At 44.6% G+C, this 26487-nt stretch overlaps 1 protein-coding gene across 1 annotated transcript in view; it reads left to right on the top strand.

The window, feature by feature from the left end:
* The window catches only part of LOC309566035 (polycystin-1-like protein 2), a gene marked incomplete at its 3' end in the record, with an annotated part of 116694 nt that overhangs the window by 16737 nt on the left and 73470 nt on the right, over positions 1 to 26487 (top strand). Inside the window, exons 5-12 of the mRNA XM_082271058.1 lie at positions 1385 to 1615; positions 5703 to 5804; positions 6904 to 7082; positions 7168 to 7314; positions 9982 to 10181; positions 15345 to 15544; positions 15658 to 15799; positions 21306 to 21528. Of these exons, the coding sequence (XP_082127184.1) occupies positions 1385 to 1615; positions 5703 to 5804; positions 6904 to 7082; positions 7168 to 7314; positions 9982 to 10181; positions 15345 to 15544; positions 15658 to 15799; positions 21306 to 21528 (1424 nt within the window). The remainder of the gene's footprint in view (positions 1 to 1384; positions 1616 to 5702; positions 5805 to 6903; positions 7083 to 7167; positions 7315 to 9981; positions 10182 to 15344; positions 15545 to 15657; positions 15800 to 21305; positions 21529 to 26487) is intronic.

The raw sequence follows: 26487 nt of genomic DNA, 5'->3' as shown, positions 1-26487 counted from the left end.
GCTTATTGTAATTGTGAAAACTTTCTATAAATAAAGAATGCATAAAAACAAACATTTCCAACACATGACGAGGCTCAAAGGCAGCCCCTTCTTCAGAGCTTTGTATGAATATATTGGTGGAAGATCAGCTTTGTGGCTCTGGATGAGTGGCTGGAGAGACAGAGAGATTTCTTGATGTGGAGGAGAAATTCATGAGTCCCTGTTCTTAACTTATAAATATGATGAAGAATTCTGACTTTTCTCCAACTTTTATAGCATGCTTTTTCTGAGTCAGTAAATCCAGGGCTTTTTTTCAGCGGGAACGCGGGGGAACGCAGTTCCGGCACCTCCAGAACTGACTGCTTGTAGTCACAAGGGGTGCTTGGGTATGCTGCAGGATCTATTGATTGAGGGATCCATTCTAGCTGGAGGTGATCTTTTTTTTTGCAGGGGGGTCTATTGTTGCTGAGGAGGTCTATTATTGCTGGTGGGGGACCTACTGTTGCTGGGGGTAGGTCTTATATTGCGGCTCAGTTGTTGCTGGGAGAGATCTACTTTTGAGAGAGGGGTCTATTGTTGCTGGCTAACAGAGAGTCTATTGATGCTAAGGGGGAAAATATTGTTGCAGGTTGTCCGTTGTTGTTAGGGGGATCTATTGTTCCTGGCAGGGGGCCCTATTGTTACTGGCTGCAGGGGATCTATTTTACTGCTTTTCTTGTTATCATTACCAAATTCTATACAAATGACTTAGCAATGCAAAATTATATGTAGTTCTGTATTCTCTAAAAGGGCAGTACTGAGAGGTGGGTAGGGGGATTGGACCCAAGGAATGGTGCTCGGAGGTAGGTAGGGGCAGAGAAAAGGGGTGACTCGGAAAAGGGGGGAGTTCCTGCACCTATACTCTGAGAAAAAAAGCCCTGAGTAAATCAAAAGTATCAAAGCCACAAACTGCCAGGCAGCAAGCGTTTTCAACAGGAGGTCAGCAATGGCACCCTTTTTTTGTGTGGTTTTGTACTGCCTGCAGTAGATAGGAAAAATTAGCAAGTTTTATAGAAGAAATCCCTATGTTTTATTCCCACAACTTTTGAGGTGCCCCAGGCATAAGCCACACCAATACAATATTAAAAATGCACTCATCTTTACAAATTATTGATACAAATGATTAAAACTAGACATAAGCCAGACTACAAATTTGTGACATAAAAGAAAATAAAGAATAGACTTTACAGAAATACCTCCTACTGGATTATTTTGGTAGGAGTAGAGAGAACCATGTAAATATGCAAACTTATAGATGATTTTCCCTATGATTTTTTCATTATTACTTTCTTTGTTGAATCTAAATCTTCCACTTGCTAACCTATTTCCTATCGGCCTTCGTGTTCTGCTTCTGTGTGTGTTGTAGGTTGGCCCCCAGACCACCAAAGATGGAGTCCAGTGTCTCTGCAATCACCTCACATTCTTTGGGAGTTCATTCCTGGTGCTCCCAGTGCAGATCGATGTCACCCGCACAGCAGAATATTTTTCTCAGATCTCACAGAATCCTGTCATTGTCATATTACTGGCATGCTTCTACATTTGCTACATTCTTGGTATTATATGGGCACGACGGATGGACCTCAGAGACCAGGCACAGGTAATGGTACTTACACATTGCATTTGTTTTGCACACCAGCATACTGTAGATCCCAACGGTCCCTGACCCTCCTTGTCCCTCCTTTTGGTCTGATCTATATAGTTGTATATAAAATGCACTAGGTATCTATCAAAAAAAGTTTTACAATGCTAAACGTTTCATCCAATTTCTAAATTGCTGCATTTGTAAATTTCAAAAGCCAATATAAACGAATAGTTGTGGTAAAAAAGTACTTGTGGGTTTACCCAATCATTTTTTTGTACAATTCTCCTTTAACCACTTGCCTTCTGTGCACTTAAACCCCCTTCCCATCCAGACCAACTTTTAGCTTTCAGCGCTCTCACACTTTGAATGACAATTGCGCGGTCATGCTACACTGAACCCATATGAAATTTTTATCATTTTTTTCACACAAATAGAGCTTTCTTTTGGTGGTATTTAATCATCTCTGGGTTTTTTATTTTTTACAAAAAAAAAAGAAAAAAGACAGAAAATTTTGAAAAAAAAAAGTTTTTTCTTATTTTCTGCGAGTAAATTTTGAAAATAAATACATTTTTCTCCTTCACTGATGTGCGCTGATGAGGCGGCACTGATGGGCACTGATAGGCTGCACTGATGGGCACTGATGAGGTGGCACTTATGGGCACTGATGAGGTGGCACTTATGGGCACTGATGAGGTGGCACTGATGAGGAGGTACTAATATGCCGCACTGATAGGCGGCACTGATAGGCGGCACTGATAGGCGGCACTGATGAGCACTGATAGGCGGCACTGCTGGGCACTGAGAGGCAGCACTGACGGGCGACACTGATGGGCACTGACGGGCGGCACTGTTGGGCACTGGCGGGTGGCACTGATTGACACTGACGGGTAGCACTGATTGAAACTGACGGGTGGCACTGATGAGCACTGATGGGCGGCACTGATGAGCACTGATGGGCAGCACCATCAGTGCCCACACTCAGTGCCCATAGTGCTGCCAGTCAGTGCTCATCAGTGCCTAGATGAGCAGGCACTGATGGGCACTGACTGGCAGCACTATGGGCACTGATTGTGGGCACTGATGGCGGGCACTGTGGGCATTGATGGTGGGCAGTTAGTGTGTTTAGTGTACCTTGTGTAATCAGGGCACTGGTGATCAGTGCCCTGATTACATTTTTCTTTGTCCCCGACGGCTGATCGGCTCTCTCCTTCCTCACACTGCAGTCTCTGTGTGAGGAAGGAGCGCTGGCGATGAGAGATGATCTCATATGTTTACATATGAGATCATCTCTCATTGGACGGTCCGATCACGTGGTGAATGGCCGCTGTGATTGGCCATTCACCACGATCTGTGATCGGCTGTGTCCAAGGGACACGGCCGACACAGATTTTCCCCGATGCGCGCTCGCGGGAGCGCGCGGGGAGCCTGTGTCTGGGAGGCCGTTTAAAGACGGCCTCCCAAAAATGTGAGTCCGTGCTGCAGCCGTACTTCGGCTATAGCGCGGATGGGAGGTGGTTAAGGAGGATGTGATGGGGGGGTGTGTCCTTTGCCTGCATACTTTTGCTAATAGGTGTCCCTCAGTCCTATCTCAGAAAGTTGGGAGGTATGCACCAGGACTCCTGTGTAGGTAGCTTTTAGGGCAGACCTTTAAGCATCTGCTTGACCCCTAACCCATCCCTAGCACTTAGGCTCAAGTTTAATCTGCTTGTATTTCCCCTTCCTTGCCTCCCCCTCCATTAACAGATCATTTTTAAATAAAACCTTTCTCTTTCCACTACATTGCTTTTAGACCTATAAATTTCATCTGTATATCTCTGTGCAATAAATGTGCAGCTCAGAGTGCATTCCCGACACACACTGGATGATCTAGAATAATTGGCTTCCATGCATATGTAAAGGATGATTTCATTCCTGACTAGCCAATCAAGAGGCCGAAAATCTGGCACCTGGTGTACCCATTCAAAGACTTTCCAACACCTTTTCTTCCATTGACAACTGAAATATTTGCCTGTTAACATTAATCTCACTTGAAGGACTTTTTGGTACATTTAATGGTTAAAAGCATCAAATACAACCAATGCACTTCAGGGGAAAAGCCTTTGGCTTTATTTAATGTTTTTAGCCATTAATAGTTCCAAAACATCCCTTAACTGAGATGAAATTTTGTACTAGGTGCTCCTCAGTATACATCCAATAATTTAGCAGCTGGCAAGTCCTTCCTTTGTTGCTATCAGAGAGGTAGAAGCCTAGGGGCAGAACAGGGTCCATCCATTTTAAATTTACTGTTTGCTCTTATGCCTGTTTGACCGCTCTGTGACAGGAGAGTCAAAAGTTCCGGTAAGAGGCTACGGGTGTCAGCACAGGGTGTAACTCATCTCTCTCACTATTCACTGGTGATTGGCTGATTGGATCGGGTCCTTTCTTTCTACCTGCAGTTCTACTCCATTAGATTGTTCATGGACTGTATTACTGTGATAGATTGTTTAATATATGTCTGGCGCAGCTCCAAATATACATCTACCATTTTAAATTTAAGCCATGGATCTAGTCTTATGAAGGAAAAAGTCACATTACGGTAGATCCATCAGAACCAATTTTCACCTCCATTGGTCCATCACTATTTTGCACACATTAACAACTGTAACGTTTGCAATTTCCCAATACTTACAGTATACAATAACAGTCACCAAGGACAAATACAAAGGCAGAATTTCTCCAGATGAAACACAGGAATAAAAACCTCACCGCCTTACCAAATGTAGAGGGGGGGGGGGTCTGTAGTCCACAGTGGTACAGTTAAATTCCTAATTCAGAGACTAGCACTCCAATATGTAGAAAAGTAGTAGTAAAAAAAATGTGGTAAAGTAGCAGAAAGTTTACAAAAATCCCATAGAAACCATAATTTTGGAAGCTTGCAGACCTCCTTTACCACTGTGGTGCTATGTCTCATCACTTTGATTAAGGAGGCCTTCGTGTCAACAAAACGTTGGCTTCTATATTATTTCAGTAAACTTTCTGCTACTTTACGTTTCTATATATTGGAGTGCTGTCTATTTTCTGATTTTAAAATAAAAACCCATCAGAGATTCTAAGTGTTCTCTAGACCAAGATTCTTCATCTAGGGTTCCTCCAGAGGTTATACAAAAAACGAAGGACCGCACTCCGGCATGAAAGTATGGTGGATTTATTCATTACTCCATGTAACAGACAAATGACATCATGGAAAAGGACCAGAATAGTTGACGCGTTTCACAAAATCACATTCGCTTAATCATAACTGAGGTTGCTAGGGGTTCCTTATGCAATGAGCAATTTCTTCCTCTCAGATAAGTTCCCAATGACACCATTGATCTTTTTAGCTATCTGTATGGGGGTAATTCTTCCCAATGACCACAAATGTGAGGAGCATTCTTCTCACTGACTATCTCACTAATGTATCGTGAGTTGTAGATATATGGCGCTTTCCCACTGCATGGAACCGAACGGTTGGGCTCGCTTTTGTGCTTTTCCACTGCCGGTACCGCATGGTATGGTGTAGGAACGGTTCTTTACGGTACGGCAGCGCTTTTCCACTGCATGGAACCGAACGGTACGGCTCTCGAAAACAGTACCACCTCGATTGTGGTTCCAAGAGGTACCGTACCCGGTACCATATCCCACAATCCTTTGCATGCAGTCACTACTAGCCACTGATTGGTCAGAGAATCCCACCCACCCCGTTGTTATCCCACCCACTTAACTTTATTACTACTTTAGTGGAAAAGCAAACCATACCGTACCATACCGAACCGTTCCAACACCGTACCAGCAGTGGAAAAGCAAACCGGGCCAAGCAGGGCCGAGTAGAGCCGAGCCGGTACTTGCAGTGGAAAAGTGCCATTAGTCATTTTTAGCAGGGGTTCCCAGAAAGTTAACCAGAAAGTTATTTCTTTCTGCTAACCAGAAAGTTATTTCAAGGGTTCTTCTGTGTTGAAAAGGTTGAGAAAGGCTGCTCCTACATGTTTCAAAAGTACGAAAATATTTTGGCTAGGGATACACTATAAGTTCACTTTTTATCTTTGTCTTATTATAAGCATGGCATAACTATTATTTCTACTTCCAGAATCGAGTAATGGTACCTCGAGAGAATGATCCTTGTGGATTATACCGCTATTTGATAATCGTGCATACTGGGCATCGGCAGGGGGCAAGTACCAGTGCCAAGGTGAGAAAAACTGAACTTATTTTTTTTTAACCGCTTGCCGACTGCCCACAGTATATTTACTGCGGCAGTCAGCCCCTCACAGGCAAAGCGACGTAGGTCTACGTTGCTAGCCTGTGACGGTCTGGGGAGCGAGCGCGCTCCCGCGTGGTCACGGACCCCCCCGCGCGTGTGACCGGTGGACCCGATCGTCCGCCGGTCACTCGCGATCGTCGGTGGAGAGGGAGAAAGGCAGGGGGCTAATGTAAACAAGCCGCCTGTCATTCTCCCCTGTGTAGGAATAGTGATCATATGGTTCTACTATGTAGGACCGTTGATCACTGCTCCTACACCTCAAGCCACAGCCAATCACAGTTAGAATCACGCCCCTAGGGACACACATAACCCCTCCCTCTCTAAAAAAGTTAACCCCTTCACTGCCAGTGTAATTTTACAGTAACAGTGCATATTTATAGCACTGATTACTGTAGTAATGTCACTGGTAACCCCAAAAGTGTCAAAAATGTCAGTCAAGGGTCCGATCTGTCCGCCGCAATGTCGCAGTACCACAAAAAAAATCGCAGATCGCCGCCATTTCGCGTTAAAAAAAAAAGCAACAAAAATCTTTCCCTTTGTTAGTAAACGCAATAACTTTTGCGCAAACCAATCAAAATACGCTTTTTGCGATTTTTTTTTTACCAAACATATGTAGCATAAAACAAATTGGCCGAAAATGTTAAAAAATTTAGATTTTTACATTTTTTTGGGGAATTTCATATAAAAAAATGTGAAAAATATTGTTATTTTTGCAAAATTGACGCTCTTTTTTTGTTTATAGCGCATGATCAAAAAATCGCACAGGTGATCAAATACCACCAAAAGAAAGCTCTGTTTATGGGAAAAAAAGGACGTCAAATTCGTTTAGGTGCAGCGTCGCATGACCGCGCAATTGTCAGTTAAAGTCACTCAGTGCCGAATCGCAAAATAGGCCCTGGTCAGGAAGGGGGTAAAATCTTCCGGGGCTTAAGTGGTTAATTATTATAATGTTAACCATAGGATGAATGTCATTGAGAACATTGGTCTGCAGAACATCATTATCCCATGATCTCATGTTTATCTCTAGGTGTACCTGTCTATCAGTGGATTACACGGTCAGTTTGGCCCGATTCACCTATCAGACACCAAATCTAAAGTGTTCAATAAGGGCAATAAGGATATCTTCCTACTTTTTTTGCCGTATCCTCTGGGTGAGATTAAGAGCATCACTCTCAGCCATGATGGATCAGGCCCTCATAAAAGATGGTGAGATGACAGTCTGATACTAACGGCTGCAAGTTTTATGCCGCGTTCATGAGACCTTACCTGGGCCTCTTTTTTTCTACCACAGGTATGTAACGCAAGTAAAGGTTCAAGATGTCCAACTAAAAAAATCTTGGTACTTTCTGTGCAATGCATGGCTAGTTGAACCAGCGAAAGGAGACACTTCCAGCAAGACCTTCACAGTTGCAGATGATCAAGAATTAAGAAGCTTTAGGTAACCAAATACTGATAGTAGGAAGGAGATGGTAGAGTACATGATTATTTATACTGTATCTTACGCCAAAAACCCTTTCTTTTAGTTTTGGATAGACAAAGGAAGGATTAGACCTTGTTTATGGCGCTTTTCCACTGCATGGAACCGAACGGTTCGGCTCGCTTTTGTGCTTTTCCACTGCTGGTACCGCATGGTACGGTGTAGGAACGGTTTGGTACGGTACGGCGGCGCTTTTCCACTGCATGGAACCGAACGGTTCGGCTCGCTTTTGTGCTTTTCCACTGCTGGTACCGCATGGTACGGTGTAGGAACGGTTCGGTACGGTACGGTAAGGCGGCACTTTTCCACTGCATGAAACCGAACGGTACGGCTCTCAAAAACAGTACCTACTCGATTGTGGCTCCAAGAGGTACCATACCCGGTACCATATCCCACAATCCTTTGCATGCAGTCACTACTAGCCACTGATTGGTCAGAGAATCCCACCCACCCCGTTGTTATCCCACCCACTTAACTCTAGTACTACTTTAGTGGAAAAGCAAACCATACCGTTCCGTACCGAACCGTTCCAACACCGTACCATGCGGTACCAGCAGTGGAAAAGCAAACCGGGCCAAGCAGGGCCAAGCAGGGCTGAGTAGAGCCGAGCCGGTACTTGCAGTGGAAATGTGCCATTAGACATGTGACGTATTTGGTGACAGTTCCACCTGCCTCATGCAACAGGTGGCATCATTTTCATCATTCCACAGCCCTCACAATGTGTACTAACATGGCTATTGGCCGTGTCAACTTGTGGCTCAGCAGTTGATAAAACCGTGGATCACCCACTTGTTTTTGTTTTGTTTGTTGCTTCTCAGTGCTGCTGAGCTACATTCCGCCGATGTGCAGCCACTTCTATTCCACATGAAGTCTAGTGATGGCTGTATGGAATTTCTGAAGGTAGGTTTTGTCACGGTGACAACAGTGGACCATGCCTTCTTAACAACTTGCTGATGGATGTATGTACAGTATATAAACGTCCTGTCAGCAAGCATTTTTTTTCAAGATCATAGCTGAAGCCGCAGCCATGATCTTGGTACCATTTTAATTTTTTTAGCCAGAAATAAGCTGTTTGGGAAAAGAGATCACTTTCGCAGTACTGGGACCCTGTGACAGTGTGCCCACAATGGTTCCTGGGTGCTCCCGAGCTCAGGACCATGATAAGTGGCCGTAAGAGCTTCACAGAGAGGAGATGGTGGAATATTATTTCCCTATCTCCTCTAAGGAAAATGAGCCAAGAAGTGACAATGATCTCATCGCTTCTGGTTTCAGAGCTGTCATGCACACAAGCTGCTTTGGAAGGAAGGGGAGACATCAGGGGTATAATAGACCCCTGATGTCTCCATAAAGAGTGCTATCACAAGGGGGCTTGATAGCCCCCTTGTAATAGCAATAAAGTTAAATGAAAAAAAAGTGTAAAAAATTTTAAATAAAATAAATAAAAATAACCTAAAAATGAATCACCAGGCATTATTTAAATGAAAGCTGTAGTATTAATAGGATATGTTGGGCTGGTGACCCTGAGTACAAAAATAAATCAACAGTGATCATAGCTGGGCCCCCTAGTCAGTGACACATGGCAGGCGTTATATAGCTACCTCATTCAGCCTTTTAATCTCAGCATCTGGCAGCGGGAAGTCTTCAAGCACTGATTTTATTTGAGGTTCTTAGATGCCATGAGGCTGAATGCCATGCGCTGATGCTTCCTATGTCCTTTAGGAACATCCACCTTTCAGGATATCCATCAAAGAATGAGCCACCATGGCACATGTTGAATGGTACAGTACATGTTCTGTTGCCGAGACCTGATGTTTCCTATGTCCTCTAGAAACATGTCTTTAAGGAAAATCCAACTTTCAGGATACCCACCAATGAATAAGGCATCATGGCACACGTTTCAAGGTATATGTTCTGTAGCTGAGACCTGATGTTTCCTACGCCCTTTAAGCCAACAATAGATGGACCGAATTTTGGCTGGTTCAGCAGGGACCGGCTGAAAAGCGATCCATCTATGGGCATGCTGGTTGTACTGAAGTCAATCTATTGATCTATCGATTGGCTTCTGTACAACTAGCCTGTTGGGTTTTTTTTTTGCCCGATCAGTGCCAAGGCTCCCCATTGGCATAGCGCTACTGGGTTGATTCTCCCTTCCATCCTAAATGTGTGGATGGGGAATTGAGCACTTTTTATTTTTTTGTTTAACCCATTCGTTGAAGGGAAAAAAAGAAGTAGAATACATGGCCTGCCTGGGACATCAACATTTTAGGATACCCACCAATGAATGGGGTAGCATGGCACATATTGCATGGTATATGTTCTGTAGTTTGGTCCCAAGAAATAGCTAGGTGGTTGCTGAATGCCCTCCAGGTTAAGGTTCCTATCCCTCCCCTGGACTGCAGCTTCCCCACCCCAACGATCAACAAGTTTAGAGTGTGGTGAAGTCACTTTTTTTAAGTGGAAGAAGTGAACGATCTTGTGCCCAGGATTACTGGAGATGCATACTGGAAGCATCTAGTGCCAGCTGGGTATAATATAAAAAATTGGCACGAGTTTCCTGTTGATGGACATTATTCTTAGTTTAAAAAAAAAAAGGTTTTCACATCTCCTGTGTATGTTCTCTCCCACAAGGAATCTCTTCATGAAGAAAACGTTACTGGGCTTGCGAAATGACAACATCTGGTTTTCAGTCATTAATCACACAGCACGCAGTGTATTCACCCGTGTTCAGAAAATGTCCTGCTGCATGTGTCTTCTCCTCTGTACCATTGTCATCAATCTGATGTTCTGGGAAATGCCTCAGTCCAACTACCCCATAATCATCAGTATGGGTGAGTGCCCGTTATCTGAATTCTTAAACATCAACACCTGCCAATATATCTGTGAAAGTTTCCCTAAAGAGACCCTGTAACCAACAAACACATGCAGGTAAAAGCACAGAAAAATCAAGTATTTTAATTTCCTACTTGCTGTGTTTTTTTACTTTCTATAAATGTTTTTTTTTTTTTCTCAAATAAAATTTTATTGAATGAACATTTGAAAAATTGTGCCAGTAGTACAGTCTCCAGCTCAGTCAAAATACAATACAACATACGGATTTAACCACTTGCCGACCGCCGCAAGTATATATACTGCGGCGGTCAGCCCCGGCCAGGCAAAGTGACGTACCGGTACGTCACTAGCCTGTCACTCGCTTGTGAGCCAATAGCGGGCGGGCGCTCGCCCCGGCTCATTCCCTAACAAGTCAGTGCGTGTGACCGGTGGACCCGATGTCTGCCGGTCACTCGCGATCGTTCGCCAGGAAGGGAGAAAGGCAGGCAGCTAATGTAAACAAGCCGCCTGTCATTCTCCCCTGTGTAAAAATGGAGATCAGACGGTTCTACTATGTAGGACCGTTGATCTCTGTTTTTACACTAGTAGCCATGTCCAATCACAGTTAGAAACACGCCCCTAGGACACACTTAACCCCTCCCTCTCCAATACAGTTAACTCCTTCCCTGCCAGTGTAATTTTTACAGTAACTGTGCATATTTATAGCACTGATTACTGCAGTAATGTCACTGGTAACCCCAAAAGTGTCAAAAATGTCAGTCAAGGGTCCGATCTGTCCACCGCAATGTCGCAGTCCCGCAAAAAAATCGCAGATCGCCGCCATTACTCGTTAAAAAAAAAACAACAAAATTGACAAAAATCTTTCCCTTTGTTAGTAAACGCGTTAAATTTTGCGCAAACCAATCAAAATACGCTTTTTGCGATTTTTTTTTTTACCAAGCATATGTAGCATAAAACAAATTGGCCGAAAATGTTAAAAAATTTTGATTTTTACATTTTTTTTGGGGGGAATTTCATGTAAAAAAATTTGAAAAATATTGTTATTTTTGCAAAATTGATGCTCTTTTTTTGTTTATAGCGAATGATCAAAAAATCGCACAGGTGATCAAATACCACCAAAAGAAAGCTCTGTTTGTGGGAAAAAAAGGACATCAAACTTGTTTAGGTACAGCGTCGCACGACCGCGCAATTGTCTGTTAAAGTCACGCAGTGCCGAATCGCAAAATACCCCCTGGTCAGGAAGGGGGTAAAATCTTCCGGGGCTTAAGTGGTTAAAAGCATAAAAGTATTACATTCATAGAAACATAGTAAATTATAACCATTAACAGAGACACAACTTGCATGAAAATGCCCATAACCCCACACCCCATTACCCAAGGGTAACCTCTAAAACCAATTCGTAATTACCCTCCTCCAATGACCAGCCGGTCCATAGTCAAGTTCACTGGTGCTAGACCAGGTGTGTCTAACCAAGGTGCCCATTGTTTATTGAATTTACTGTATCATAGCAGCCTCTGTGCTGAAAATTATATTTTTCTAATCGGAGGGTATCCCGCATTTGAACTAACCATTCCTTCGAGGTAGGGGAGTCTGCAGAGATCCAAGGGTAACCTCTAAAACCAATTCATAATTACCCTCTTCCAATGACCACCCGGTCCATAGTCAGGTTCACTGGTGCTAGAAAACAAACACAAAGAAAGGGCGCACCAGCCTAGCGCATTATCCTCAGCAAGCTTTTTAATAAAATAGTTTAAAATCAGCTACTCACAAACATGCATGATAGGTCAGCATATAGATTCCAACGAAACAGCATCAAAATAGAAAAGTCCGAATGTCACATGTAAACGGAAGACTGACGTGTTTCGAGGCCTTGCCTCTTCCTCACTGGTGCTAGACCAGGTGTGTCTAACCAAGGTGCCCATTGTTTATTAAATTTATCATAGTGCTGAAAAATATATTTTTCTAATCGGAGGGTATCCCTCATTTGAACTAACCATTCCTTCGAGGTAGGGGAGTCTGCAGAGATCCAATGGTGAAGTATTACCTTCCGGGCTTGAAATAATGCCCTCGCAATGGCCTGCCTGGGTGCATCCTCTATCTGTAGGTCACTCAGAATTCCCAGCACACAGATTTTTGGATCCTCAGGTATATGTACCTAAAAGACATTGGCAATGGTGGCAGTGACCTCTTTCCAATATCTATGCAGCTTTGGGCAGCGCCACATAAGGTGAATCAAGTCTCCCCGGTCTCCTTTACATCTGGAGCATGTAGGGGATTCCCTTCTTCCCATGCGGAATAACCTCACTTGGGTGTAGTGGACCCGTAGGAGTAAATATAGCTGTGACAGACGCTGTGCCACATCCAGGGAGCACTGCTTGCCTGCCAGGAGAGCCTCCTCCCACTGTTCCTCCTCCAAAGAACCTACATCCCCTTCCCATTTGGATAATACACTAAATGTATTTTATTTACTGGCACCATGCCTTTGAACTTGCTAGACTACTCTAAGGATAGTCAGTTCCCTAATACTGCCTCTCGCCTGGAAGTTTCTAATTACTGCCTGTGCTGGTCCAGCTCCTTTGCTCCTCCACTCAGCTCCCTACATAACCTTTTAGGGAGCTGCCAGCGGCGAAGCAAATAGGAATACTTTGTGTCACCTAAAAAGTTACTAAACCCACAATAGTAAAATCAGATGAGGTTAATCCTCCGCATTGCGTAAAAAGGCTGTTTAATCCTGTGTTCTCTGATCCTCCCCTTCTTTTACTGTCCCCAATCCATCTCCTGATAGTATAGAGCCTTGGAGGCACTCTGCACATGCTCAGTTTGGTGTTTATTGCTAGAGAGTTTTTCTTTTTCATGGGAGAGTGCATGTGATCAGCACAGGGCCAATCAGCACTGTCAAGACAGAGGGTCAGGCAGTGGCGGCTGGTGCTCCATGGGCCGTGAAGTGAATGCAGGCTCCTAGGTTTAGTAACATTTAAAGGAACAGCTATGAGTCTGCCAAGGCTGCTGATATTGCATGCAAGATGGCGGTGCCCAACAGCAATCTCCGGTCTCTTATATGTCTACATAAGAGAGTTTTTAACATGTACATAACATGCATAAAATATGTTGACGTGTAAGTTCACCTTTTTTAGAAAAAATGATCTGGTAACTTTATAGTGTATGTAGACCGTAACAGTAAACTTTTCTTATTTGCTCTCTTTTGGTCTGTTAAATATACCATCAAGTGAGTTGATTCTGCCAGCAATTTTTGTAAGCTGATAATCTTATTTGCAGCTATTTCTATAGACTAAATAAAACACCTGCCCCCATTTAATGCAGAAGAGGAAAAGGGAGGTATACTGTAGTCCTCTCCTAGAGAACATTGCCTCTCAATATAGATATAGTACAGTGAGTCGGCATTGTCACCCCAGAAAGAGTGTTACTGGCAGGATCACCAGGTTGAAAATAAGGCCCCTTTCACACTTGTCCTGGGGAGACCAGATATAGTGAATGCAGAGTCCTGGAGAGAGCAGATATAGTGAATGCAGGGTCTTGGGGAGACCAGATATAGTGAATGCAGGCTCCTGGGGAGAGCAGATATAGTGACTGCAGAGTCCTGGGGAGACCAGATACAGTGAATGCAGGGTCTTGGGGAGAGCAGATATAGTGAATGCAGAGCCCTAGGCAGACCAGATATAGTGAATGCAGAGTCCTGGGGATACCAGATATAGTGAATGCAGGGTCATGGGGAGATCAGATATAGTGACTGCAGAGTCCTGGGGAGATCAGATATAGTGACTGCAGGCTCCTGGGGAGATCAGATATAGTGACTGCAGGCTCCTGGGGAGATCAGATATAGTGACTGCAGAGTCCTGGGGAGACCAGATATAGTGACTGCAGAGTCCTGGGGAGATCAGATATAGTGAATGCAGAGCCCTAGGCAGATCAGATATAGTGAATGCAGGCTCCTGGGGAGAGCAGATATAGTGACTGCAGGCTCCTGGGGAGAGCAGATATAGTGACTGCAGGGTCCTGGGGAGACCAGATATAGTGAATGCAGGGTCCTGGGGAGACCAGATATAGTGAATGCAGGGTCCTGGGGAGACTAGATATAGTGAATGCAGGGTCCTGGGGAGACCATATATAGTGAATGCAGAGTCCTGGGGAGATCAGATATAGTGAATGCAGGCTCCTGGGGAGAGCAGATATAGTGAATGCAGGGTCCTGGGGAGATCAGATATAGTGAATGCAGGCTCCTGGGGAGACCAGATATAGTGAATGCAGAGTCCTGGGGAGAAATATAACATCAAGTGAGTTGATTCTGCCAGCAATTTTTGTAAGCTGATAATCTTATTTGCAGCTATTTCTATGGACTAAATAAAACACCTGCCCCCATTTAATGCAGAAGAGGAAAGGGGAGGTATTTTGTAGTCCTCTCCTAGAGAACATTGCCTCTCAATAGATATAGTACAGTGAGTCTGCATTGTCACCCCACCCAGAAAGAGTGTTACTGGCAGGATCACCAGGTGAGAAAAAGGCCCCTTTCACCCTTGTGTGACTTTTCCTGTGACATGGGACTGCAAAGTCGCATGAAAAGTCGTACCCTATGATTTATAATGAGTACCGTTCATATCTGTGCGACTTCAAAGTAGTCCCTGCACTACTTTGGTCAGACTTTAATGCAACTTCAGGTCCATAGACCTCAAGAACACACAGGCATTGCTTCAAGTCCAGTCAAAATCGCGGCCAAGAAATTGCAGCAAAATTGTGCGACTTTCAGGTCGCACAAGTGTAAAAGGGGCCCAAAGGAGAGTTAAACCAAAAAATTGTGGTGCTCTCAAAAACCACACGGCTGATAAATCTTTGCACATATAATAACAATAGGAAATTATACAAAATCTGTATCAACACGCAGCAGCTCAAAAACCCCATTGAATTAGAGCCATAAATGCTATTTATTAAACAAATCCAATTGAATTTACAGTGTAGCAATCTGAGACCATGCATGTACACCAAGCAGCCAGCATCCTCAACGCGTTCTTTCACATATAAGACACTGCTGCCCTCCCGACAGTTTGTTCGGAACACTGCGCCCACTCACAAGATGACGTCACTATCAGAGTCAAAGATTTTTGTTATTGTGTTTAGGTATGCATTAACTTTTCTTTTAAATGTTGCAGGTGACATCAACATATCCTGGAAAGACATCATGATAGCGATTGAAAGCGCTCTGCTCATGTTTCCCATCAACCTACTCATCATCTACATCTTCAGAAACACTCAGCCCAAGGAACGTAGACCAGGAGATAAGAAAGGCAAAAAAACTGCCAACGCCAAGAAGGTCCCAACCAACCAACAGAGTCTGGCCACCATACTGGGGGTGAGGTTACAGATGAGGCTCAGTGGTCTTTGACCTCCAGTGGTATGAATGGTAGTTTTCTGCTCTCTGGGATAAATATTCCTTCCTCATACAATATGTTTTATTTTTTTAAGGACTTGTCAGCAGTGGCACGAACTCTGAGCCAAAACTCATGGAATAATATGGAAGTGGACCTAAACCAAGAGCCAAGTCCAGACTTTACTGTTCTTCTACAGATCATCTCCCATCTGCTGCAAAAGCAAATACCTTCTGGAAGTGAGTCTAAGGCTGACCATACATGATTCATCTCATTTTGTTCAACCAGCGTGCATTGGCGTCTGCATTGGATGGGGGGGCAAGGGGGGGGGGGGCAATCGCCCCCCCCTTTAATCTCAACTTCCCCTTTAAAGTGGTTGTTAAACCACTTTATGCTATCCTGTCTGGTCTGTTTAATAATCCTGTGTGTCTGTGCCCCTGTGTCTGTGTATGTGTTTTAAAAAAAATAAGCCTTTCTTTACCAGTTTTCAGAGCGCTGATCGCCGCTCACGTGATCCACTAGCTCTCTCCTCTCCCTATCTGACAGCTGCCTGCAGTGGGTGGGGCCGAGGATTCCCCACTGAAGTCAGTCAGGAGGGGAGAAGGAGAGGACGAAAGGAGGAGAGAGGCAGCGGGTCACGTGAGCGACGATCAGTGCTCTGAAAACTGGTAAAGAGCGGCTTATTTTTCCCCTTTAAAAATAAATACTTGCGAGTCACGGCTTGCACGGTGACTGACATCGGCAGCCATGGGGACCACTGTCCTCAGCTCCAGGCCCCAGTGCTATCATTCCAGGAGAGGGGGAGCCCGGGCAAGGAAATTGAAATTTGTAGCCCCGTGCACAGAGGCACGACACGTGACGTCACAGCACGTACTGACGTCACGTGCGTGCATGCATACACCGCCTGCACAAACCAAAAACAGAGAGGGTGAGCTTTGCTTTTGCATCAGGTTTCTCAAACCTTTGAATGCCTGCGCTTTATGTGATAATGACTAAGCCCCTCCCCTTCATGACATTGTTGAAAATGGGCGGAGCATGGCTAACTTTAAAATTATGCTCCCCTCTGAGAAAAGTTCTGCGGACGCCCATGCCAGCGTGTTGAATGAAAATAAATGAACTGATTTCCCCATCCAGACATTTGATGTGAATGGGAGAATCACTCCTGCTGAGCTTTTGTATTCCGCCAGTGGGGAGTCTTCCCAGCCAGCAAAATACAATGATCAGTGTTGCCAGCTATAGCTGATGGCACTGATTGTTCAGGAAAAAACAGAGACTCTGGTTATACACAAGTCAATCGATAGATCAGCTTGCGTACAACCAGCTAGTCCCTGTTAAACTGGCCGAATTTCGATCCATGTATGGTTGGCTTGAGCCATAAAGTTTTATAAGTTGTTATCTATAAATGGTACAGTAGACCTTACCCAACCTCAAATGCTGTATTTAAATTCAGAAGTTGGAGACCAGTGCTCTGACTAGGGTGTTCAACTTCCAAAACATGATCTGGGTAGATCAGAGCTCCCGTGCTGAACTTCTATCAGTACCTCCTATCCCCCCATACCCACTACCAAAAACTTATAACTCTATAATAAACACGTTACTCAAACTTGGAGTAAAAAATGGCCGACATGGCCTTTTATTAAATAACAAAATATAAAACACTGAAATAACAATATAACAATAACCCAGATACTCTAGTTTGTAGGCCCTTGACAGTACCATATAACCAACTTCTGTATCTGGGTCACCATTTGGCTTAGTCACTTCCCCAGCCGCTAAGCACCGCCTCGGAGACTAACACAGCCGACCTCAGACACCCACCTGTACCAATTAGAGGACGCCATACCTCGGATGGGTCCCCACCATTTTTCCCAAAAAAACAGTTTGATGAACCCCTGTCAAGGACCCCAAACAATAGGGCGGGAGGGAGGGACTTTCTTCCACGCTTTCTCCTGCGAGATTGACCTGACCCCTCCTACCCTGAAGGTATATTTCAACAGCTCCACCCCCTACCCGGACCACTGACCAATAAGGTAAGTGCCCTAACAGACCACCTACTTTTATCCCCCACTTGACCCTTACTGCACCATTCCCCTTTCACCCAGTCATGTATGCCCTCTCCTTAGTTCGTTCCTCCTAGCGCTGGGCATGTCTTGAAATCCATAGAATATATACTGTAGCCAGCCACTGGGTATACGATTGACAAAGTTCCTTTATTGGCTCACACAACCTTCCTCATTGCATGAGGAATGCTATGAGGAAGGTTATAGGAGCCAAAGCACATTGTATTCTGGATACTGTGTGCTTTTATGTGTAGCCAATAAAGCAATTTTGTAAAGAGTACACTGAATGTCCGGCTTTATAAGATATAGTTATCTATAGGTGTGTCTATATAAAGAATTGCACTTGCTTTTCGTAGAACACGGCCTTCATTCTTCCATTCTTGCTTTTTCCATAAGGCCTCATTCCCACGAGTAGTGCACCCGCTGTAGTACTCCCATGTGAACAAGGCCTTAAAGATAACACCTGATTGGTTGGCTGTGGGCAACTCCTGCAATGTTCATGGTTTTTGCACCAGTCTATCTGCCTAACATAATGATAAAGCAACCTTTACTTTTAAAATGTTTACTGAAACCTCAGAAGCCAAATATGGACTGATCACTTTTTCCATGCATAGTCATTAAATTACAATTCTGCTCCATTCCGTCTTCAAAGACCGGGCTGAACCTCCACTGGGTGCCGCCATCTACCTATAAAGGAATGGTTAGAGATGGAGATAAGAGCTTAGCTTTTGACTTGTGACAAAAAGAGTAAAGTTGCATATCAGTAGCCAGGGGTGTAACAACAGGGGTTGCAATTGCAACCAAACCCCATGCTCCAGGGGACCTGTGCGGCCACCCTGTACACCTGGATAGGAGGGGCGGCGGGGGCACCATGTAGAGAAATCACTGTCCTCCTTTTTCCTCCTGTAGCTGCAGGAGGAAAATGGAGGAGATTGGTTCCTCTGTATGCTGCCCCCGCCACTCCTCCTATCCAGTTCACTTGTGTTCTGATGTCTTTGGGCCCCTGTGTGCTCCCCTGGTCCCCCCCCCCTCCCCTGCTGTGCTGCCCCCCCCCCCCCCCCACTTTGCTCCCTCCCCTCTCCTGCCAGCTGCTGCAGGGAATGTGTTACAATAGAGATTCAGGAAGGGGTCGTTAAATATGTAATTTACCAGCTCCTTCCTTTTCTGAATGGACAGAGTCATAGTCAGTGACATTGTAAAAAAATAAAATAAATTAATAAAAAATAATACAATTAAAATACCAAAAAATAAAAACTACTGACACCAGTGGGTGAACTTCCAGGATCGCAAAGGTCACACTTGCGACTGGGCCCTGGTATTCCACCACTGTGGGGAGGACCCAAGATGGCAGGAAGGGGGCCCACTGCAGAACTTGTGAAAGGGTCCAACTGCAGGACCGTAATAAAGGGCCATGCAAAGAGAGTAAAGGGCTCCAGGATCAGTGGGAAGTGCCCCAGGCTTGAAGGGAAGGGCCCCGGCCAGAGGTCGGGGGGGCCCTTCATGGTTTCTTGCACCGGGCCCCGAAGGTTCTAGTTACGCCTCTGTCAGTAGCAGTATTTAACCCTACTCCTAAAAAAAAAAAAAAAAGTTATTATATTGCAGCTTACCAATTCCTAAATATGATGGCTGCATATGTTTTCTTTTTTTAGTCTTTTTTGTTTATTCTCACCAGGTGATCCTGCCAGTAGCATATTTCCTTTCTTAAGCTGGTCATACATGGATTGGATTGAAATTTGGCTGGATAAGCAGGAACCAGACAAATTTTGATCCATGACTGGCTGTTCCTGTTCTTGAGAAGTCGATCTATCAATCAACTTTTCATAAACAGGCTTACTAGAAAATTTCCGATCAGCTCATATAGCCAGTGTCACAGTGGGGAGGATTTCCCCCATCCACCTCGAATGTGTGGATGGAGGCATCAGCGCATTTTTTTTTGTTTCTTTTGCGCTAAGCCATTGTTATTTTGAGCAACAGTAGAGGCTTTTTTTTAACAAAAAATTGGAAAGATACATCAAAAAATATTATACATTTCTTGAACTTTGATGTATCTTTATGTACAAACTAAGGAATGTAGGTATGGACCATAAGGTGAGTACCTGGATAGAGAACTGGCTCCAGGGGAGAGTCCAGAGGGTGGTGATTAATGGGGAGTACTCGGATTGGGCGGGTGTGTGGAAAGTGGGATCCCCCAAGGTTCTGTCCTGGGACCAATCCTGTTTAATTTATTCATAAATGATCTAGAGGAGGGGATATCTAGTACAATCTCAGTATTTGCGGATGATACTAAACTAAGCATGCCAATATCTTCGATACAGGATGTGGAAACCTTACAAGTGGACCTGAACAAAATAATGGGGTGGGCAACTACAAGGCAGATGAGGTTTAATGTTGAGAAATGTAAATTAATGCACTTGGGCATCAGCAACACGAAAGCAAGCTACTCACTAGGGGGGAAACCTCTGGGTGAATCTAAGATGGAAAAGGACCTGGGGTTTCTGGTAGACAACAGGCTTGGCAGTGGCATGCAATGCCAAGCCGCTGCAAGCAAAGCCAACAGAATACTGGGATGTATAAAAAAGGGGATTCACTCCAGAAATAAAGAAATTATTCTCCCACTCTACAAGACTCTGGTCCGGCCACATCTGGAGTTTGCTGTCCAATTCTGGGCACCGGTCCTCAGGAAGGATGTGCTGGAACTGGAGAGAGTCCAGAGAAGGGCAACAAAAATAATTAGGGGAATGGAGGGCATCAGCTATGAGGAAAGACTACAAGCACTGAACTTATTCTCTCTGGAGAAGAGACGATTGAGGGGGGATATGATATCCATGTACAAATACTGTACTGGCGACCCTAGCATAAGGAACAAACTTTTTAGAGAAAGGGAATACAATAAGACTCACTAAAACTAGAGGAAAAAGAGGAAAAACGATTTAACCTTAAAGTAAGTAGGGGGTTCTTCACTGTCAGAGCAGTAAGGATGTGGAATTCTCTTCCACAAGCAGTGGTATCAGCAGGGAGCATTGAAAGTTTCAAAAACTATTAGATGAGCACCTTAAAGACCACAACATACAGGGGGTATACAATGTACAACATACAGGGGGTATACAATGTACAACATACAGGGGGTATACAATGTACAACATACAGGGGGTATACAATGTACAACATACAGGGGGTATACAATGTACAACATACAGGGGGTATACAATGTACAACATACAGGGGTATACAATGTACAACATACAGGGGTATACAATGTACAACATACAGGGGGTATACAATGTACAACATACAGGGGGTATACAATGTACAACATACAGGGGGTATACAATGTACAACATACAGGGGTATACAATGTACGATTAACAGCAAACACACACACACGTCATAGGTTGAACTGGATGGACTGATGTCTTTTTTCAACCTCACAATCTATGTAACTATGTAACATGCTGGTATACCCCTTTTTCTTTTTTTCCTATGTTTCTAAGTATTGAAAACTTGTACTCCCTTTTTTTGAAATTTCCATAAAAAGTATTGGAAATAAAAAAATATTTATGGATAAAAGTTAAAACATTTTTGCTTGAAATGCGTACTGTACTGCTACTGAATTATATGATAGTTTCCCTTTAGGATTCCTAGGACATGTTTAGGAAGTTTCACGATATTGGGTTTTTTTGTTCAGCCCTGACAGTCTCCGTACCGTTGGCTCAGCTTGGTGGTGAGGAGTTGCATGCCTTGTTCTGTGGAAATTATGTCTCTCAGAAGCTCAGGAAAGTGTCTACTGATCTTAGGCAACTGGAGAACCAGCAAGTCCTAGACAAGAAGCAATACGAGGAGTTCTCTACACAGCTACAGGCGCTAATGAATGTCCTGGAAAAATCCATACCACCAGTGCCCGTACAAAGGTGAGTCATACACTGGGGGATCCCTGGAGTGCCAGACCTCCACAATGGGGAAAAGTCAAATATTTGATAATGCTCGCAACCAACGCATGATTTTACTTAAAGTGGTCTAAAGGCTCAAGATTTTTTTACCTTAAAAAGGTTGTAAACGTCAGAAAAAAAAAAAACCTGAAAGACAAAGGCATAATGTGGTAGCATGCATCTCATACTATCTCATTATGAAATAATTACCTTAGAACGAAGCCACCGCAGTGCCGTCCGCTCACTGGTGACAGGGCCGACATGTTCAGCCGTCTTCCTCCCAGGTTTGCGTCCTCCGGCCATCTGACTGGCCGGAGCCGCGATGTAACAATCCTACAGGCTCACCTGAGTCAGAGGACTGCTGGCCGGAGGTAGGAGTGGAGCCCAATGGCAAGGACCGCAGGCAGATAGTAGGTGCAGGAAGTCTAATAGAGGCGTGGTCAGACAATCCGGGTTGGCTACGGTGGTAGCAGTGCTGGATACCGGATGGACACCAGGTAGTACTCTGATGAGGACACGGGTTCACCTGAGGTGCGGAAACTAAGTGCAAGCTGGTTTTCACTAGAGCCCCTGATGGTGGGGATAGACTGCGCTGCAAGCTAACACCAGGTCGCGGTCCCCAGGATCACCCAGCCGAGTGCAGGTTCGGTCCGGAGGCGGAGGAGCAGACAAGGGATAACCAGAGAGAAGTCAGACGAGCCAAAGGTCAGGGCGGGCAGCAGTAAGCGTGGTCAAACAATACAGATCGGCAATGGAGGTAGCAGTTCAGTAGGTAGGGACAAGGCAGAAGAGAAGTCGGTAGTCAATTCCTGGTCAGCGTTGGATTTGTGGTAGTAGATAAGAGCAGCAGGTGAGGAGAAGCTTGATCAAGGCTCAGGAGCTCAATAATCAGCAAGCTGGAGTGCAAGGGGCTGGACTTATATAGAGAAGTACCAGGTGTGGGGAATCAAGGGTGATGAGCAAGGCTTGGCAAGACTAAGGTTGAATAATAGGCTTCAGGGAGAAATGTCCAGAGAGGATGGTAGCCTAGTAAGCAGGGCTACTGCCTGGGATGTGGCTGGTCACGGGTTCGAATCCCGACACACGATGACATCACTCCCGCGCCAAAGCCGCTGCTCACAGCACAGGGCTCTGAAGAATTGGCACGGGCGGCAGTTCCTTCAGAGCGCATGCGTCAGTGATGTCACTGGCTGCATGCAAAATAAATATCACCTGAACTGTGCATGTTTAAGAGATATTTACAGTACCTATAGGTAAGCCTTATCGAAGGCTTACCTATAGGTACAAGTTACAGAGGAAGCTTTACTTCCTCTTTAAGCATTCAATGCATTGAGGTAAAAAAACCTCCTGTATGCAGCTCTGCCCCCCCAGCCCACCCTGAGACCAATCTGGAACCAGTGCCGTGCACAAGAGCATCAGCTGTTTCTTCTCTCTCCCTCCTTATAGGCTTAGAGACAGCATCAGAAGACACTGGCTCCCACTGCTGTCAATCACAGCCAGTGAGGAGGGAGCGGGGAGGGCAGGGCCAAGCCAGCGAGACTCAGAAGCGAGCCAGGACAAGTGGCCCCAAAGCAAGCAGTTTGCTAGAGGGGGGGGGGGGCACCCTGGCAGAAGGGAGAAGCCAGGAGCACAGGCGGGGGACCCGAGAAGAGGAGGATCATGGCTGCTCTGTGCAAAAACATTACACAGAGCAGGGTAAGTGTAACATGTTTGTTATTTTTTTTAAATTTTACTATTAGAATCACTTTCATGTTATACCTGCACTAAAAAAACAAAGCTTGACTTAATTGGCTGATATAGGAACCATATATGAGCAAGTTTAAACAGATGCTTCTCCTTCTTATGTATCTCCTTAAACACCACCAAAGATTAATTTTTGCTACACTCCTTACTTCCTAACCCAGAGAGTTACCCACGGCTTTTACCCACTGTTCCCCTGTTCTCTGGATTCACCATGAATATACTCATAATTTACACGTGTGCTTTCCTTTCAAGTTACAAGACCAGGCAACTTCTTCTTCTAAAGGGGAAAACTCTCTCGTATTTTTGGTCAAAATCAACAATTTTCTATTAATTTCCACATTCTATCTAAATTATTTCTAGCCTACTCTTATTGCTCCGAATGATCTTGTGAATGTGATCTTTTGGCTATATATCTTACATGTAGACGTCATAACTGCACAACGCTCAAAAACTTGTATGGCATACATAATTTATTCAGTTATTTCTATACAAGAGGAGGTACTAAATTCATAAAGTCATATATGGACTTTGATTGACAAGCCCACATGTAACACTCTAATCTTGTAACGTGTCTAATGTCATGTTACTCTATGTCATATAACCAAAGGGCTACTTAAGTAATACATATTACCAACATATACAACATTAAGTAAATACATACAAAATACTGTTAATTATGACTGAGATTACACTAATCCCAACTAACATTATTTAACCACTTCCTACCCGCTTCCGCCGTCAAATGACGGCGGAGCGGAGCATCTATTGTTCTGGGACGCCGTCATATGACGGCGCACCAGAACAGCCTCTCTCATGCACCGCGGGGGTGCACAGAGCGGCGATCGTGGCCACACCGTGTTGCTAGGACACGGCGCGACCCGATCTCGGTAAAGAGTCAATGACATGACTCGTTACCCATGTGATAGGCTGTGTCCAATCACAGCCGGTCACATGTAAATGAGGAAGTGCCGTTTTCCGGCTCTCCTTGCCTCACACTGTCTCACAGGGGAGACAAGTACAAGTAATCAGGGCACTGATCATCAGAAAATTTGAATAAAGTGCCAATCAGTGCCCACCATCATTGCCCACAGTACCACCATCAGTGCACACAATCAGTGCCCACAATCAGTGCACATAGTGCTGCCAGTCAGTGCCCATCAGTGCCTGCTCATCTAGGCACTGATGGGCACTGACTGGCAGCACTATGGGCGCTGATTGTGGGCACTGATAGTGCTGCCCATCAGTGTCCATCAGTGCCCATCAATGCCGCCTGTCAGTGCCCATCAGTGCCGCCTCTCAGTACCCATCAGTGCCTCCTATCAGTGCTCATCAGTGCCGCCTATCAGTGCCACTTATCAGTGCCCATCATTGCGGCATATTAGTACCTTCTCATTAGTGCCACCTCATCAGTGCCCATAAGTGCCACCTCATCCGTGTCCATAAGTGCCACCTCATCAGTGTCCATCAGTGCAGCCTATCAGTGCTGCATCATCAGTGCACATCAGTGAAGGTGAAAAATTATTTATTTTAAAAATGTACTCACAGAAAATAAGAAAACCATTTTTTTTTTTCAAAACTTCTTTTTTCTTTTTTTTTGTAAGAAATAAAAAACCCAGCGGTGATTTAATACCACCAAAAGACAGCTCTATTTGTGTGAAAAAAATAATACAAATTTCATATGGGTACAATGTAGCATGACCGCGCAATTGTCATTCAAAGTGTGACAGCGCTGAAAGCTGAAAATTGGCCTGGGCAGGAAGGGGGTGAAAGTGCACTGTACTGAAGTGGTTAAAAAAATACATGTATTATTCCTTGTATTACATAGATCCTCCCTATTCTTGACTTCCCATAACATTTTAAACCAGATACTTTATATGTTATCCTCCAACTAGCTACATACACCAGAAGTATCTGACATTTTACTGCGTCAGTTGAAGAACTTCATTACTAATCACCTGATCAAGGTCATTCACACATATTAATATTAGGATTAATCATAAAACCAAATACATTTTGCAAGCTTGCCGTAAATATAATATAATTTCAATAAGTGCCGAATTATGAATTTGGAATAATTATCTAACACAAACAATGCAAAACATTGATGCGAAGTGTAATGGCAGAGGAGGACCTATATACCCACTCAGCAGCCAGCATCAGGTGGAGACTGAATACTGGAAACTGCTGGCTGCTGGGGGACACCTGTGATCCAGGTCCTGACATGCAGGGACAGGACAAGGGGTGGGTAGGAGGGCCGGCTACCCTAGGCGCAATTATTTACTGTAGGGATGGGGGTCTTCTGTTACAAGGCTGACAGGGGTAATGATAGCGGCAGTGATTTTGGCAAGCAAATGACTGCTGGGTGTAGATCCCCTAAGCTTACACATCATGAATGGGATGGGGGGGGTGCAGTTTGGCATCTTTGCCCTGGGTGCAATGACTTACTGTAGGGATGGGGGTGCCTTCCTTCTGATATAAGGGTGGCAGGAGTAGCGATAGCAGCAGTGATTTCAACAAGTGAGTGACTGCTGGGTGTAGGATCCCCTAAGCTTACACTTCTTGAATAGGGTAGGGGAAGGCGCAGTTTGGCGTCTTTGCCCTGGGCGCTGGATGACCTTGTTCCGGCACTGCTGACGTGTATACTGCGCCCTATGATTAGGCACTGTGGTTTCACACATTTCACAGAACTACAGAGGTGCTGAGAGGAGGAGTTCCGGGAGGCGGAGTTAGTAAAGGAATCTCTGCTTGAAGGAAGCAACTATGGGATATGTAGTCCTTAGAAACTAAAAGAAAACAGCAGAGGAGAAATAGCAAAGAATGCCAGGAATCCAGGAAGTTGTGGAAAGAAACAGCCAGCAGACATGCAGCACTCACAGCATGAAAAAAATGTTTGGGGATGGATATACACTTTGAGACCTTCTAAAGTGGCTTCTCAGACAGTATTATATGCCATTTAGGCATGTAGTTAGTGCTAGTTGGCACACCCTAAAGCAGAACTAAAGTCACTTCACTTATACTTACCTCACCGGCACCAGCATTTTCTCCCCAGGTGCTGGTCTTTGGGCTTTTTCACTGGTCGGCAGGGGATGACATAACTCCTGTGCATGTTCCGGAGCCAGCTATCCTGGCACACAGGAGCGGCAGTGGTAATGTGAACAAAGCTGTACACTATATCCAATGCAGTTTATACCTGTAAAA

This window comes from Pelophylax lessonae (genome assembly GCF_965119305.1).
Source record: "Pelophylax lessonae genome assembly, chromosome: 10".
Taxonomy (NCBI): Eukaryota; Metazoa; Chordata; class Amphibia; order Anura; family Ranidae; genus Pelophylax; species Pelophylax lessonae.
Note: the sequence above shows the minus strand (reverse complement) of the source record. Positions and strands in the feature narration are given on the sequence as shown.